The sequence below is a fragment of the Polyodon spathula genome, chromosome 1 (assembly GCF_017654505.1).
Source record: "Polyodon spathula isolate WHYD16114869_AA chromosome 1, ASM1765450v1, whole genome shotgun sequence".
Taxonomy (NCBI): domain Eukaryota; kingdom Metazoa; phylum Chordata; class Actinopteri; order Acipenseriformes; family Polyodontidae; genus Polyodon; species Polyodon spathula.
In genome coordinates, this window is record NC_054534.1 from 98,441,807 (window position 1) to 98,460,024 (window position 18,218).

An 18,218-nucleotide genomic window follows, 5' to 3' on the forward strand; every position below is an offset into this window, starting at 1 on the left:
CTGTTGGTCTCTGCTGTGAAACTGATACCGCGTTGTTAGTACAGTACAGTTACTTCGTCGATTTGCTGCTCTGGCAGTACCACCCAAATACTTACATAAAACCAAGTGAACAGCTTTTTCGGAACCTGATATGTGCCGTTCTGTGTTATCAGAGACGGCGCTGCCTGGACCAATGAAATTTTTAATCTCTCTGCAATTGTGAATGCTGTAATTCTATTTCCCCGTGTTTGACACATTCAAGTGGTCCACATGGCCCCAACCTGGTAATTAATATGCTTCGTTGAATCCCATCTCTTAAAAAAAATTAAAAAATAAATAAAATAAAACATTTGTCTACAGTACACTAAACGTTGTTGAGGACCTCTGTGGCACATGAAGAGTTAAAATCAGTTTGGCCGCGTGCGTTTCACCTGCAGTCACTGATTAATAGATAACGCAGAGATCACTCGAGCATAACTATAGCCGGGAGGAAGTGAGGTGACTGCAACCACACAAAACACTGGCGTAGCACAGCAAAGGTACGTTTTCTCTGAATTGCGCTTAAAACATAAATATTTGAACTGCAATGTATTTCTAGATGGAGCTGGCTGGTTTCTTTAGTCGAAGTTAAATTGTTAATGTTTGAAAATGTCATTCGTCATCCTTTTCAAACAATGCATTGTATTCCAGTTTAAAACGATGCTTCAGGTCGTTAAAAAAATTCAAATACCATTAGAAAAACTATAAATCCGTATCTTATATTATTGAAATGTGCATTTTAAAGATATTTACAAGATACCTCTGTTGATGGGGAATCTCAGTTTTTCAGTTTACGGGGAAGTTGAGAACTTATTTAGTTAGTTTCGATATTGGAATTGTTGGCTTGTATGTGTATTTATCTGATACATCACCAAACAAAGCATCTCGGGTGAAATGTAAACTTCCTGTTCGTGAAACTGTATGGTCATAATGAGTATCTTTAAGCCAGCAGTCCATGAACGTCTTAATGGATTTAAGTGAGCAAATTAATTAACATTCATCACGTTTTAAAAGAAAAAAAGATCACTTTTTATCGATTGTTTTTATTATATTTTAACAGCGACACCTGTATTTAGGCTATATTGTTGTGGCTTTCTTTTAAAACTGTACTCGCTATACTGGATTTTAGGAAGCTTTTGATACACGCAGAACTTATTTTTAAATGTTATAGTTCGGTAAGGAAGTTTAAAGTCTCATTTTGAGAGTCGCGCATATCCTCGAGGGATGATGCAGGTGCAGCTGCACGAGGGCCCGCGCACTCAGAGGGCCCCGGAGGGGTTCGAGAGTTATTTTTTAACAATGATTCGCATTGATATTTGCAGATGTTACACATTTGTATCACTATAGCTGCCGATGTGCGGTGCCAGTAATTCAGATTGTATCCTCCCTCATTTCAACAGGTATCCATAATTATCCTTACTTTTTGCCCCCAGTGGCTGGTACGAGGCATGTCTTCCTGGTTTTGGGGTACTATTCAGCACAGATATTTGCAGTTATATTCTGTGTGCACGATTCATACTGTATTTAAGACGGAAGCTGTTGGGTGCTGCTGCGGGCAACAAAATAACCTACAGCAAATCAACATGCCTGCATTTCTGCTATAATAATAATAATAATAATAATAATAATAATAATAATAAATGTTATTATTATTGAGTTTCCAATGAGACAATTTCTGCAAATGTCTATGCAGAATTGTGAATTCTTTAAATTTATGTATCGCAGAATTGGGGAATCCTGATAGGACTGGTGATTAAACCTGTTCGTTTATGATTAAAAATGTAAAGATCTACGCAAAATAAAGTAGGCGAGTAGAACACGTTATTACCTACTGCTTCATACATGGTAACATTCTGACAATTAAATATAGTTCAATATTGAACACTTGATTTGGTATGTTTGTTTATAAATAAGGGTTAAATTAACGTTTGGGGATGGGGGGGCCCACAATAAGTTCCTGCACCGGGGTTAATCAGCCACTGATGTATTGTACAGAATTGTATTGTAATTATATAAACGGCATGTTCAATAAACGTGCCCTTTAAGTATAGTTACCCCCAAAAAGAACATGCTGCTTTGATGTATTTGCATTGGTATTAAAAGGTTCAAGTTTAAGACTTTTTAAAACGTTGCAAGCCTTGGCCTGAGGAAATAAACACAAAGACATTAGAACATGATTAAAGAGTAGTAAGTGACCCCTTGCACTTTTCTGCTCCTCAACACAGCAGAAAATTTATAATTTACATAGAATACATAAGTGTATTACTGTTTAGAATATACTGTACCGGTCATTTTCATGCTGCACATGTAGATACAGGTTCATTATAATTGTGGAGGATTTGTCTAAATTTGCATTTGTACATAACAACGTGATGAAGGGAGAGAGACTTATTTGACAGCAATTACTTTGCCTATTTAAAATTAATAAAACTTTTGAAATCCTAGAATGACTTTAATTGCTTTTTAGGGGCACTTTTTCCATTAGTCGAGTTTTGTGTGTGCAAATTTCGGTTAAAGACAAGCTGTTGGAACGCCGTTCAACCTCAGCTTTTGTTTGTGTAAATAAGAGCTGCATCCAGCCTAAACTGTCATGTTGCCTGTCTGTAGAGCCAATAGGAGTTTCTCAGGACAGGAACGCCACACTGAACACTGTTTTCAATCTTTAAAAATGGAAACTATCTGATCATCACTGGTCTTTTCATACAGTACATACAAAAAAAAAATCATTTTGTTTTAGCCAGATTTAACATTACCTGTAGAGGTTCCTCCTTTTGAACAAATTGTGAGTATGTAATCAGACAACAGTTCAAATGAGCAATTCATGAATTGCTAATGACATGGCTAATCTTAAGGATAAAATAATTCTGCTGTCTGCATAGATTGCAGTAGACTAGACAAACAAATGGGGAGAGGGGTGCTCATGTCATAAAACATTAAGTTAAACATGACATTTCAATAAACCTACTGTAAACCCCCCTGTAAAAGTGTAATGCTCTACCCTACCTAAAAATGGCAAGGCATCTGAACAATTTGTCAGCCTGTGATTTTATGAAAGTGCTAATCCCTAACACTCCACTAACAGATACCTGTGTGATGAATAGGTAATTAAACAAAATTACATGCTTCTCTTGGGCTTCTTGTAGGGTGCTGATCTCTCCCATTCATACCACCACAAGCTGGTCTGTGCTGTCTACAGAGGAGCCATGGACCGCTACAGATATTTCATATTTAACCAGAGGAGTGTTGTGGTGCTGGGGATCCTGCAGATCGCCTGTGCTGGGCTGTGTGTGGTCTGTGGCTTCATCGATGCTGCTTTCAGGAAGGACACTACTCTGAGCAACACCAGGATTCCTCTCTGGGCTGGAGTGGTAAAAACACATTCACTTATTCATTTGGTTTTGCTACATTTGAAATACAGCAGCAATATGTCCAGCTGTGTCACTCGTGAGGGTCATCAGATATTTAGTTATAATCCCAGCTTTAAACGGTACTTAAGTCCCAGAATGAAATTTGCAGAAAATGGAAAGTACCTTGAATGTGCAGCAACTGTTGTTGACCCCCATTTGGTGACAGGTTCATTTTATATTTAATTTTATTAACGCTAATAGTACTTGGTGGCACTTGGAAAACCAAAATCTTAAGTATGAAAGAAAAGAGGAACTTAATAAACCCTCGTTCATGTTGTATTGCATGCCACCACTTTCAATCTGCCCTTGTAATGCTTTGAAACTCTGGGTTTGTACAATGTTCCATGTTACAAACACAGTACAATACAGAGATGTATGCAGTGGCAGCTGGTAGCCTAACAAACTAGAGGGGGCTAGGCTATTAAAACCAACATTTACTAAAAGTAGTGTGGTATATAATAACATCGTAAGCATGTTAAATGAAAGCCTACCTTATTTGGAGAGGAACTGGCCTCATTTTTTTTGAGGTGCAAACTCTTCTGTGAGCTGATGGTTAGTCAGGAATACTGCGGACAAGCTCCTTTTTGATAAGTCTGTCTTGGGTCATTGTGTTGCACAGCTCTGATTCTGCTGTTACTGGGGAAGTAAGGGCGATCTCCATTGAAAGGTTTCTGAAATTGCTCTGAAGGTTGTTGTCCTCTAGCACTTCAGCAATGTCAACATTGTGTTTTTTTTTGTTTTTTTACACTTTTGAATTCAGCACTGCTGTACTAAACCATTAGTTCACATTGAAGTTTTTCTTTGCATAGCATTGGATAACACTTCACTATCACGTCCAGATGTTCATTTGGCAAATCCACATTAAACTGATGGAAGTGTTCTGAACCAATATGATCCAATTGCGTTTTGTCGGCTTGTACTGACGCAAAGCTTGCATTTGAAACTTCAGTTTTAATTTTCTTCTTGTTCACTTTGAGCATGCAATCTAGATCGTTCTGTGTGGTCTTCTATGTATTTTTAGGTACAGTTGCATTTGTAAGGTGATCAGCTGACTGTCTAGTTGAATGCATCGACCAAATCTAGAAACACAGATTTCTAAAGAATACTCTCTTTCATCATGACCTCTCTCGGGGGCAGCTCATGACTTCCACAGAACCTGATGCAGTCAATTATCTGGGGGGAAAAAACACCTATTTTTCTGTACAAGATCATTGTACCTTTGCACGGAGATACGGCAACCTTCAGGAGTCTGAGTTGCAATATTAACTTTTCCAGTCATTTTCAGTTTAACACAGTTCCTGATATGAGAAGCATTGCATTTTGTGGCTTTTTTTTTTTTTTTTTAAACTCTGATAGGTGTCTTAAGTCAGTGATTCCGCTTTTGGTGAAGGCTATATCTGATCCAAACAGGATATATGGAAAATAAAACATCATTTTTCACTCGTCGTCAGCCAGTCCTTCCAGTCAAACCATGACACACAAAACCTTTGGTTTCTGTTTTTTGTCATTTTGTGTAATTTTAATATCATGAGGCTGGTGTACACCCAGCCTTTTAACCTCCAACTTTTCTTCTGTTGACATAGGAAAAAAAATAGCCTTCTGAAACAAATTGTTGATGTAATTCGTTGTACTCTATTAGCAGTTTACCCTCGTCACTCACCGAATAACTAGGAAACTGGCGGGCTGAAAGGTTACATCGGTAGTTTCCGTAAATATTAGTATAAATCTTGGGCTATCGGAGATTAGCCCCATTTTATTCCCGACGTGCTTCATGTGAACTGTACGACTGAAGTAATGAACATGTAGCAAATCGAACAAAGCCGAGGGCTAACAAAATTGCTCTCTCCGGACTGATAACGGAAGACAAGGAATGTCAACAACGTCCTAACCCAAGAGGGTGCACCTTAGCTGTAAATGTAAACAAGGGACTATATTAAATGAATTCGTAATAAGAGAAACTAACAATGAATACACTATGTAACACAATTTTTGTTCCTGGGTAGTAAGTGTTATTTCCTAATTGCTTATGCCTCAAAAGTATAGAAAATGGCTATTATTCCCCACAAACTTGCTTTTGTGACCAGGACAGTGATATTTCAAAATATCACTATTTCCAATGGGAAAACAGGCAAATGTGTGTCTTTTTGTTCACATAAAGTCAGAAAAAAACAACATATGAATCCAAATTAACATGCATTTATACTAAAGTAATACAAAGATGACTACAAAAGATTTAGAAGTGAGTAGTTTTTCGAGATTTACGATTATACTGTTTTTTTCTGACTGTGAACAAAAACACACATTTGCCTGTTTTCCCATTGGAAATGGTGATATTTTGAAATATCACTGTCCGGGGCACAAAAGCAAAGTTTGTGGGGAATAATAGCCATTTTCTAGACTTTTGAGGCATAAGCAATTAGGAAATAACACTTACTATCCAGGAACAAAAAAAAAGTTACACGGTGATATTACCACTGTAAGTTAATATGTTGAACTAATATGTCCCTAGAGGGGCTTAGGCCTTAGCTGCCACTGGACGTATGTTTACTGCATGTGCAATATCAGGAGGTAGGAAATTAGCAAGGACAGTCAGTACCTGTCTTTCTGCTGGACTGGGGTAAATATAAGGCACTTAAATTGCTGCAGTATGAAAATGGTACTGTTTTGGGATCCATAGAGAAGTGTTGCTCCTAAGTAACTCACTAGGGTATAATTCTAAAGATCTAAATAATGACATCCTAAAACTTTTAGGCAGTACGTTTGAGAATTCAAGGCAGTGATTGTGTTCACAGTGTAGTGACAAGCATGATCAGTGTGCAAGGGAAGTGTTTTGACAGACTTTTTTTTCCAAATAATATACCAAACTGCTACATGCAGTTAATTGGTGATGGTCGTTTTATTTCTACTATCTCTGTGTGCTTAATTATGCAGATAATGGGCATTCCAGGAGTCCTAGCTTTGTTTTCATCGCAGAAGAAGAACCCATTGCTGGTGAGCCCTTATTTGTAATACTGCTATCCTTCTGAAAGTAATGGCCGTATTCTTGGTGTGTGCTGATGCTATTACAGGAATGGAAATAAGCAGGTTCACCTATTACAGATTTTACAAGTATAATAAGTAACAATCTTAAATTGGTAACAAGCTGTTGTCTTAAACTCGTAGTAAGACCAGATATGGATCAAATTGTTATGCAGTGGGAGTCTTATTTCTATCCCTGTAACAGTTTTCATAACTTTTGTTGTTTATGCATATTGTTGAAGCCCTTAACCCATGTGTTTGAACATTTAGACCCCTGATCAATCTTCTCTGAAAACACTTGCCACGGCATGAAAGAATCACACCGAGTCCTACAGGATTACTAATAATTGTTTGTGTAGCTCCTGGCTCCAATTTTCATTAAAAAAAATAAAATGCACACACTTCACTGAACTGGATGCTGGGCTGTGATTTATTCCTCCCCCAAGCTGTTCTGTAGTATCTAAAGTAAAGGGTTAATTATGAAGTCCTTTTTCTATAGTGTTAAGCAGGTTGTGGATGTGCACAGTCAGTCTTTCTGTGTGTCTTCTCCCTGCAGGTGACCATCATGACTGCTGCCTCTCTGTTCTCTTGTTTCACTACCATGATTATAATTGTCTACTGCTCCCTGACATTAAGCTACGGAGAGGAGGATGATGAGCTCTTTCACCCTTATTCACATATTCGGACACAGCATGCAGTAAGAAGTTTTGGTTTTTGTATGTATTTACTGCTGCCTCACTGTCCCTTCAAGCAGCGAGCAAATGCATGCTTTAGATTTTTCCAGGGGTCCAAGTATGATGTCGTTTCCTTGTGTGCATGCAGTTCTCTGATTGCTGTAAGACAGGAAGAAGCAAGCATTAGAAAGACAGTATTCAGTTTCTACCAACACAGGGGGCTATACTTAAACGGAGGTCTGTTTTTTATTTGTAATGCAGACATGTATAGCGTAATATTTAAAAGCTGCATCTCTGTTTTGGTAATGATGGATGCTTGACTGGCATGCGCTTCCATATCGGACTGCACAAAATGCTGATTTCACTTGGAACAGTCTCAAAAGGCATGACTCGGACTGCTCACAAATCCTGCAATGTAATTTTTTTTTTTTTTTTTTTTTTTTTCTTCCTTGTTGCATCACAAAGAAGTTTGTTCTCACTAAGCTTATTCAAGGAGCCAATTTGACCATGCTGATTGCCTGTACCTTTGGCATACTGCTAGCTCTGTTCATTGCCTTCACTGGCTACAGGAGCATCCCGTACTGTGCCTGTTATGACAGCGTCACTGGACTGGTGAGACATCTTTTACTATGAATAAACGCAGTTGTAAATGGGAACTGATATGTTGTGATGCTCTTAGGGAGAGCATGAATAGGTGTTCAGCTCCAGCAAAAGAGAACTATGATATGAGACATTATAATGTCCGTAGGGGTACCAAGGTGCAAGTTTTGGTTAAATTGTCTGACTTGGGAGGTAGGAACAGTAGTTTTGCTGACTGTAACAATAGGTATCGTCAGCTGAACGTAGATTCATTAATAAAATAAATAAATGCTAATTGCAATGTTATCCAAATGTTACTCTAATTTTAAAGAGCAAAATTTCTTTTTAGTATTCTTGGTGTATCTAATTGTGTGTTTAGGTGAAAAAAACCCATTTGGAAGATAGTAAGTCTAATAAGTGGTGTGTGTAAATTTTGTGTGGGTTTTTTTTTTTTTTTTTTTTTTTTTTTTGGTGTGTGTTTGTCAGGAGTCCCTGGATCCAGATGATGACCAGAATCTACAGACAGAGTTGGTTTGTACCCGGCTGGGTAAGAAAGCTGTACTCCTTGACCTCTGGGAAATTAATACAGACTATGCTTAATTGTCAAAGTTCATCTGTGTTTTTACTTAAGGCCTATACAGGTTTTGTACTTTTAATTCACTAAATATGTTAGAACTATTTGGCAAACGGAGGAATTGATAAATTTGTTACTATTTACAAAGATGTGCACCATCATACATGACAATCTGGATTGTGTGTGTGTGTATGTATGTGTGTATATATATAAAAAAAAATCTGGCAAGGAAAGATAATTCCTTTCAAAACTAGACTCTTTGTTGTGTAGAAAAGATTACAGCCAATCAGTAAACTAATCTAATACTTATTTCCTGACTTTACTTTTGATTCCCAGCAGGTGGCGACAGCAGGCTGTTCAATGCTCCTGTGCAGCTCTATGAACAAGAGGAGGAGATTTCTTCTAAACCCCCTCCCTATGTCAGACTGGTCTGAAATGCAACTGGGCACACACGCTTTGAATATGCTGTGTGCACATTTGTAATATTAGTCGATTTTTTTTCTTTTAGTTTTTTTTTTTTTTTTTTTTTTTTTTTAAGTCCTTAAGTAATCCTGTTTTATTTTAAATCAATCATGTCTACACCACGCACTCCATAAAAACTAATTTCTGGTGTCATTTACTTGAAAGCATGCATATTTTTAAACAACATAAAGCCAGAATATATATATCAACCCCAACAAAAGTACAAAACCACTTCTGTAGCGTTACCTATTAAACGCAAAAAAATAGGCAAATGCTGTATTGTTTAAGGGGAACACTAATGGCAATGTAGTCAAACTCCTACCCTGTTTTGTAATTCATTTATTGTGATATGAAGTCCTTTTTTAATAGTATTGCACAGTATGGATAGTCATTTGAGAAATTAATTTATTTGGACACTTCACCATTTATTTATTTTTTTCTATCAATAATCTATTTGTACTACAGGCTACTAGAGTTGTCAGAGTAGTGGAATGAAATGATGATTGGTACTTCATGTGGTGTGGCACATGTTCAACACATAAAGGTGCATTAGGAGGTAAGCATTTGATTAGTGTGTACACGTCAGTCTTAAATATTAGTGTCTGCTTATTCCGGTAGGTTGCTGTATATAAAAACAGAAATACACAATAGAACACTGACAGGAATAATGTTAATTGTATTTGGAATTTTCTACCTTTTTGCTAAAGGACAAATGCTTTCCAATGGATTTTAGGTCTGCGTGAACCAATAGGAAGATATTATTATTATTATTATTATTTTGTTTTGTATGATATTCTGAAAGTACTTTGCAATTTAATGCCTTGGATGTCCATGTTATAATTACTTTAGCATTGTTAGTGTGGAGTAGTTGGAGCCAGTTATGGACAGAGTGCCATCGCCTATAAGGCTACTGATTGGCCCTTGATGTGAAAGAGGTACAGCTACAGAGCAATGCAATACAGTGCTTTACTACAGCAAGATTTTACGTGAAGTGAATCTGGCTTTGTAATTCCTCTGGTATCCAGAGTATGTTACGGTGGTTTGATCAGTTTTGTAATCATGTTTTACTTGTTCAGGAATGTATGACTAATAAAGATTTAAAACAAAACAAAAAAACTTAAATAGCTTGTCATTTATTTACTTATATTTGAATGAGATAGTGTGTGTGGTTTATTCAAGGTCGGAGACTAGCACTGGCCCTGCATCCAGTCCAAGGTCTGATATAACCTCATACAGATTTGAGTTTAATAAATGCACAAGCTCTAGAAAGGAATGGTAAAATGGTGGGGAAATTTGCCAACAATGGAAGTTCACATTTGATGTAAATGCTATAGGGTATAATTCATTCTCTGCAGATTCCCCCCCCCCCCCCCCCCCCCCCCATTATTATTTTTATTTCTTAGCAGATTGTTGATAGTTCTGTTAGAAGTGAAACAACCTCTGGTAAATATTTCATATTTTGGCTGTCGCTGGTTATAGGTGGTAGTTCTTTCAGCAATCATCTGTACACACTTATTTTTTCCATGGAACTGTTTATCAAACTGTCAACTAGGGTTTAACATTAATTGGCATAAATTGAGAGGATCGGATTCTGCAAACCGATGAATGTCTGTCACAATTGCATTTTTGCATATCTCTGGAAAATTGCTTATCAAATGTTGAATGTTTAATTGCTAATTCTTCTATACTGTTCTGTACCTATCACCTGTAATGGCTATCAACTTTTTTTTATCATCGCGATGGCTCAAATTTTGAATTTACAGCTGGATATATGCTGCAGGAAAAGATATTGCTATGTATATCACTTATATTGGCTGATATGGCTATATTCATCATAGAACACAATACTACTATGAAATGCTGACAGATGTATTGCATGTTAAAACAGTAGCATGCAGTTATTTGTAAACTCACTACCTACGTGAAAAAAACTGAAAACAAAAAAAGACTATAAAATGACAAGTAATAGTCCATTTAGGCTTTAATATTCCTGCTTAAATACGCACCACAATCTCAATAGGTTTTGATGCTTTCATTATCCCTTGCTGTGTTTATCAAACACTTCAGAAAAAAAAGAGAATGCTTCCAGCAACTGAGTTCCCTTTTGAATGCCTTTAGTTATACATTCCTTGCCAAGGAGTCCACAAGTACATTAAGTTAATATTTCATGGTAATTGTTTATTAAAAGTACAGTTGGCTGAACAGTAAATAATGAGAAAGAGAAACACTTGGATGAACTGACTTTGGTGTATACCCAGACTGTAACTGGTAAATATTTATTTTTTAAAAAACATAAAGAAACATGACAGATTACTATTTTAACAATTAAGGAAGCACGTCTGAAGATTTTATCTGCAGCTACCGATCAGCGTTTGATTTGTAACGCTTCAAATATCTCACGGTCGTAATTAAGAAAACTGCTTGTAATCCATTCTTCACTAGAAAAAAAAAAAAATCACAGCACAAGTATGCCAATGTACTTTCCCTTTAGATGAGCATAACTTTAAGCTACTGATCAACAGTGCGGAGATGACTGACAGTTTTCATGATTCACAGATTGGCCCATCACAGTAGTGATGAATATTCAGGTGATTCAGAGTACCAAAAAAAAAAAAAAAAAAAAAATCTAAATTTCAGTGCATCCGCAGAATTAGAGAATGACAAATGTTTGAGACAGTGAAAAGTTTTTGGCTATTTACAGCACAGAAACAGAAATTTGAAGTCACGACAGAAGACGCTCATTGCCTGTATAGAAACACTAGCTTACTACCGTTCCCTCTGTTTAACATTTATGTTTAGGCCATTCCTCTCACATGTGACTACAGTGCTCCCTTGCTGTAACGCCGGTCTCTGGGAACACACAATATGAGCATTTTAAGCAAAGAGCATTATAAATGGGGGTAGGGGGTTGGTGCATCACTAGTATAGGGAATTGGGGGACATGTAGGAGCGTTGTATCTGAGGCACATTCTAACCGAGAGCCTTATAGCGAGGGAGCACTGTATACCTCATTAGATATGGCTTAAGATTCCTAAAGATTTAGAACTGAGTAGTTTTTCGAGATTTACAATTATACTGTATAATTGTAAATCTTGAAAAACTACACACTTCTAAATCTTGTGTAGTCACCTTTGTATTACTTTAGTATAAACACATATTAATTTGGATTCATATGTTGTTTTTGTCTGACTTTATGTGAACGAAAAGACACACATTTGCCCATTTTCCCATTGGAAATAGTGATATTTCGAAATATCACTGTCCTGGTCACAAAAGCAAAGTTTGTGGAGAATAATAGCCATGTTCTATACTTTTGAGGCATAAGCAATTAGGAAATAACACTTACTACCCAGGAACAAAAAAAAAAAGTTTTTTTGTTACAGTGTTATCATTACACGTTTGCAATTATTTTGTTTGCTTTTTTGGAGTATTTATTGAAGTGAGGTACTGTGTAGCTTTACTACAGTTGACTGTGTGATCACCCCAAAACAGGGTCTCCAATTGCTTATTGGTACAGGAACACATAGAGACCAGGAAGCATCTAAAGAAACTTGGCTGATTCTAGGTAGCATGTTTGTATCAATTGTTTTTTTTTTAACTTAACCACCAAACAACTCTTCTTAAAACCTTCAAGTTGGCCACATCAATGAAGTCTGGTTTACTTCCTTACAACAAGGACTGTGCAAAATAAACATGGCCTTAGGCCCACGCCTAACCATGCTGTATCTTTTAAGGCTACAGTGTTAACACTAGAAGCCCTGCGGCAGTCATTTTGGCGGTTTTTGGTTTTAAAATGTAATGAGTGTTCATGTACCTTTCTGTCCGTATGTATTAAATATTCTCACAAAGCATGAAACGTGAGAGTGCAGAAATAAAGGAGATATATTACATTATGGCTAAAAGTCCCGGGAGCAGTCACATTGACGGCCACACGCTGAGAGCCGCGAGACACAAATGCCAGGTTGGCAAGCGCAATAAAAATAAAACTTCGGACAGCTGTGCCCTGTGCAGAAAGGAGAAGCGCATTATCTGTGTTGATTGGGAACAGCCTTCAAGGTTAAGGAACACTCTTTTGTCAAAAAAAAAATAAACAAATTACTTTTTTTATAACTTCTTGTGCTGTGCGCTTCTGTAAAATGTTTTTATCTTATTTATCTACGTTGTTCAGTTGCTTTTGTTCATCTGATAATAAACCGATTGCTGTTGAAAAGTAAAAAATGTATTGCTATCTTTTCAGTTTGTGTATGTTGTAAACTGATGTCTGTTCAGATGTTTATTTACATTTTTTTGTTTTGATTTGTAAAATAATGCTTCAGATGTTTACGTGACGTAATCGGTAATACAAAAATAAATAAATACATAAAAACTAATTACATCCAACAGTTTCTCCTTTTGTTTTATCATTTACAGTGTTTTGAATATAGCCGTTAGAAAGACTGCTGCGGGGCTTCTAGGTATGAGTTTATCTCTGAAACTGTAGTCACGTGATAAACGCGTCATTGAACAACTGCATGATGTACTGACTCCCATCAACGGAAAGGTATAAACGACACTTGTGTTTAATATCAAAATATCTCAATAACGTGTTACGTGCTATTAACGTATTAAATAATAATTAATCCCCTTTATTTTGATGCTGTGCATGTCCTGATCTGACACAAGAAATGGAAAATAGAATATGGTACATCATGAGTACGGCTATGTACATCTTTCTGCTGTACGTGTGAAATTGATCATGCTTTTTCCATTTCAGCATGCATACAAAAAATGGCATCTTATGTACATGTAGTACTTAATAGATCTCATTCATAAGGTGTAGTCAAGTTCAATTTTAGGGACAAGCACATTATGAGTCAGTGTAAAGTGCGTGTTCAGTAGGCAGCTATGAGGCACAGGCCTCTGTAAAAATCATAGAAGTAATTGTGCATTTAGGCTCTCTTACACGTTGCTTTGTCGCAAAATAAAATGCATGTCATCTCTCGTTGTGTGCATACATGAATTTCCATGTCCCGCTGATAGCTTCTGTGCTTTTCAACATAATGTACTGTGTCGAGTGGGTGATGTGTGAGTGTGTTACTGACTGTATTTCAGTTAAATATTGCTATTTAAAGTAAATCTAGTTTGTGTTTTTTGGTTTTTATTTCTGACGAACGTACCTGCCTTTAAATATGGTTTATGACGACTCCTGTTTTTTATTAAAAAGTAAAAATAGCTGATTAACTTTTAAGACTTATTTCTACTTCGGCAAATAACTTAACGTGCATAATAAACGACGGAATAAAATTAATTACTATGCATTTTAAGTTGTGCTCTTATAATGCAAACACATAATTAATCGTGACATTCATTATTAGTTTTGTTTGACGAGTTTAGCAATGGTGAAATCTTTGTTTTATGAAACAGTTAGTATTTTAGCTACAACCTCCAAGCAGCGAGGGTAAGGCGAGCATCATGGTCATTTTAGGAATGTATAGGTAAAAAGATAGTTGAGCTTAATTTGTCATTATCATTATCAACACACACACACACACAAAAACACCTGTTAACTCAAGTTTTATATTTAAATAAACAACATATAATAATGTCCTCATATGTTTCTTCCATTATAAAAACTCAGTGATTTTTCATGGCTGGCTAAGGCCCTAGTGTTCTTATGAGAGTGAACGTTGTTTTTTGTACTTACACTTCAGACACGTGACTGTCCTCTGGCTCGGGTGTCATGAAGGAGAAGATGGATATTTATTGGAACACTGAGATCGAGCACAACGCAATGGATTTTATTACAAGCTTCCGTATCTGTGTCTCTTCATACCTCTTTGAGTCTCGGATCTTTGCAGAGTTGGGAGGTTGGGGATCAAAAAGACCTGCACCACACCCCTTCACCCCAAGAGCAACGGGCTAGTGAAGTGATTCAGTAGGACCCTCGCTGTCCAGTTCACCATATGGACCAACTGGGACCAGCATGACTGAGGTTGCCACCTGCCTCTGGCTCTGAGGGCCTACAGCACCGCCATCCAAGAGTTAACCGGGTGCACTCCAGCGCTGTTATTGTTTTGAAGGGAACTGCGCACCTCAGTAGACCTGACATTTGGCTGGCCTCCTCAGGCCCTGAATATTCCCAGAAGCTCAAGGACAGGATGGATCAAGCTCACCAGTTCACTCGCATCCATCTAGAGGAGGCAGGGAAGAGACAGAAGTGGGTGTACAATATCTGAAGCCGGGATCAGGATTTCACACCGGGCGAACAAGTCTGGGTGTACTGTCCCCGACGGACGAAGGCACTGAACCCAAAGTTGGACTTGCACTGGGAAGGGCCCTACAGGGTCCTCGACCAGAGAACTGATGTGCTGTACTGGATCCAACCGTAACCACAACTGGCAGGTAGTCATACACCGGGACAGGATGGCCCTGTACTGGCCTGGACTGGGGGACTCAGCAGCCCCGGGAGGAACGGGGGGCCTGGCCAACATGGACCCAGAAAGGAACAACGCCCGAGACAGCGTTTTCCACCTCCATCAACCAGACGTGAGTTGATTGACTTTCTTGTGGAAGAATGGTGCCGCATCCCTCCTGCAGAATTCCAGAGGCTGGTAAACTCTTTATGCCACGTCACATACAGGCCGTACTGGCCGCTCGTGGTGGCCCAACACCCTATTAAGTGACTTGACATTGGTGTTTCACCGGCAAATCTACAGGGTGGGTGAAGAAGGCATCTGGCGATTCTGCCTCTATAGAGAGTGCTGCTCTGTGCTACGCATGAACTATACAGTTTTAACTCATCATATAACTGAATATTAAAATCAGTGAAGCTCTATCTTCATTATCTAGAAGTATAAATACTCCGATCATCATAAATATAAATCACAATACTCACACTTTGACAGGTTTTGTTTTATTCCCTTTTAAAAGACGACCATTTCATCATGTATAAGTCAATACCATTAAATATCATAATGTCAGTCCCGTAAACACATAGAGAATAAGAAAGCAAATAAGACGACAATGGCAAAGCACTGTATTCTGCTATGCTGAAAAACTAAGACCTAAGGTTCTGCGCTCAAGGCGGAGCTTTCCCAAAGTTAGTAAGCTAAATTAATTGCGTATTTCATTATTGTTTAGTTTAGTTTAGTTTATTTCTTTCCACTCTAACTGCCTTTAATGAAACTATAATTAACAATTTTAAACCAGGGTCGTTTCATAATTGAATTATATTTTCTGACGACGAAGAAAAGAGCTCAGAACTATTTTTTTAACTATACAATCCTAAAGGAAATTGATCACTTTACTGTGTAAAGGATGTAGTCACTACACTACACATCGTTGGTTTCATTTAAATCTTGCAAATAACACTGCAGAATTAGAAAATAAACAACTGACAGGATTAATTATGCGTTTACATTAAAAGGGGCGCTATTTAAATTACAATCGGGTAATACATAGCAGTGAACCTGTTTTAGGGCAATGAGTCACTCAACACGCCTTTATCAGTGTTTCATATTTTATCCTGGTTATTATTATAATGCTAGTAAAACGCTAAACTGAATTTGTGCAGTACTGTGCATAGGATTACTCTCACATGACATTGCTGGACTGTTGCTAAACTGTTTCATATTTTGTATTGTTATTGTAAATGCCAGCAATAAGCTAATCAGGTCTTTTCAAAACACCTTTATTTGTAAACTGAATTACTGTGTTAGAGGAAGACTGTAAATATGATTCTCACAACTGTGCTGGACATTTGGTTTTCCTGCTTATTTTAATGCCAGCAATAAGCCAAGTGATGTCTATAAACATTATGACAAGTCTGAAGTGTGGTCAGGATTAAGCTGTTAATGATAATGGATGGATGGATGAAGTGTCCTCAGGTGATTTACTTACTATTACAGCAAAAAGAGTCTGATTGAAAAAAAAAATAGTGGTAATGTTTATTAAATGTACTTATTTTAACTAGCAACATTATATTTATGTTCAGATGCCATATTTAATTATTAATACGTTGATAAAAAGTGGGAACAAATGGAATTGGCCATTTTTGAAAAATGGAATTTGGTATTCCCAAGAATGGAATAATTAGTAGCCCTAGAAATGGTTATAATTGAAGGCAGTGCAGATGCCAGTGTTTTATACAGTAGTATAAAGCAATTTTATGCAGGCCACCAGTTAAGCATGCAGTCTATATCTATGATAACAACAGACAGGGCTGCATAGGATCAGAGGATGACTTAAAATCAGAGGCAGAGCAACAATAAATGTCATGTTTAAATTTTAAGTAAATTGTAAAATTGTTGAGATACTTGTGTTGAAATATTGTTTCAAAATTGTATAATGTAACAAAAATATATTAAAAGGGTTAATGTGTGGCCGAAGGTGTCTCTCTGATAATTTACCCTCTCAGTCAAAACGGCAAGTTTCTCAGTATCTAAAAAGCTTAGAGGGAACACTGATTATAATAAGCTTGCAAAAGATGGAGTGTAGAACCAGGTAGTACTTCTAAAATAGCAGGTTCTTGTATTTTGCATAAAAGGTTAAACAGCACACCCCACAGGGCTTATATAGCCCTAGACCCTATATATATAGTAGGGCTCTCAATTAATTGCAGCTAACTTCTGTGATTAATGAGTTAATTTCTTAGGCAATCCTTTTTTTTTTTTAACGCACATTAATTGCACTGCTGTCTTGACCATCTTAGCTATCCGTAACTCATTCCCTGCATCACCTATTTAATAATATACTGGAGTACATACAGCGCATGAGTGCACTCGACGTTTGCATTGAGAGTTTGTCATATAACTGCATTATGAAGCAAAGTACTAAAAGTGAATGGCTTTCTGACATATCTCCTGTCAAATTGAAACTTTCAGTATCACAAACATAGGCCACATCGAATCTGAAGCACCGCCTGCGTGCGAAACACACTTTCACTTCTCAAAATACACCTTTTTTTTTTTTATTTAGTCGTTGGCAATTATTTTTATTATTTTCTCCCAATTTCGAATGTCCAATTATTTGTTAAGCTTAGCTCACCCCTGCGCTGAGGAACATATGCTGTCCTCCAAAGCGTTTGCCGTTAGCCACCCGCTTCTTTACACACTGCAGGCAAACCATGCAGCCACCTCAGAGCTACAGCGTCGGAGGACAACGCAGCTCTGGGCAGCTTACAGGCAAGCCCGCAGGCGCCCGGACAGACCACAGGGGGCGCTGGTGCGCAGTCAGCCGAGGACACCCCGGCCGACCTCAGCCTTCTAAATAAATATGAAACTATAAACTATATTGTCCAGAAATAGGACAACATTTTTTTATGCTGTGTTGTTTTCTTCTTATTATTATTATTAATAATAATAATAATAATAATAATACAGAACAAATTTCACTTGTATAGCGCTCTTCATGCAAGCATGCCAGGGAACTTTACAAAAGAAATATAAAAAAGCCTTATTTTACAACTACACGAAATGCTTTTACAGGTACAAATCTTTGTTTTTTTTT

General features: G+C 37.3%; 1 protein-coding gene across 2 annotated transcripts; it reads left to right on the top strand.

Annotated features, from left to right (window-relative positions):
* Nucleotides 1–440: 440 nt before the first annotated feature.
* Nucleotides 441–8,795, top strand: LOC121325179. 2 transcript variants are annotated; one of them, XM_041267506.1, is made up of 7 exons: nt 441–518; nt 3,162–3,386; nt 6,357–6,416; nt 7,000–7,140; nt 7,583–7,729; nt 8,183–8,243; nt 8,607–8,795. In XM_041267506.1, exons 2-7 carry the CDS (start codon nt 3,222–3,224, stop codon nt 8,702–8,704), a joined length of 672 nt encoding a protein of 223 aa, XP_041123440.1. In that variant the 5' UTR covers nt 441–518; nt 3,162–3,221; the 3' UTR covers nt 8,705–8,795. The 2 variants fall into 2 exon arrangements, with proteins under 2 accessions (XP_041123440.1, XP_041123447.1); XM_041267513.1 differs by having other exon boundaries at nt 8,610–8,795.
* The last annotated feature ends 9,423 nt before the right edge of the window (nt 8,796–18,218 follow it).

Coding starts and splice junctions, on each gene's coding strand:
- LOC121325179 (XM_041267506.1), top strand. CDS start 3,222: ATGGACCGCTACAGATATTTCATATTTAACCAGAGGAGTGTTGTGGTG. Junction 7,730..8,182: donor ATGACAGCGTCACTGGACTG/GTGAGACATCTT, acceptor TGTGTTTGTCAG/GAGTCCCTGGATCCAGATGA. Junction 8,244..8,606: donor GTTGGTTTGTACCCGGCTGG/GTAAGAAAGCTG, acceptor TTTGATTCCCAG/CAGGTGGCGACAGCAGGCTG.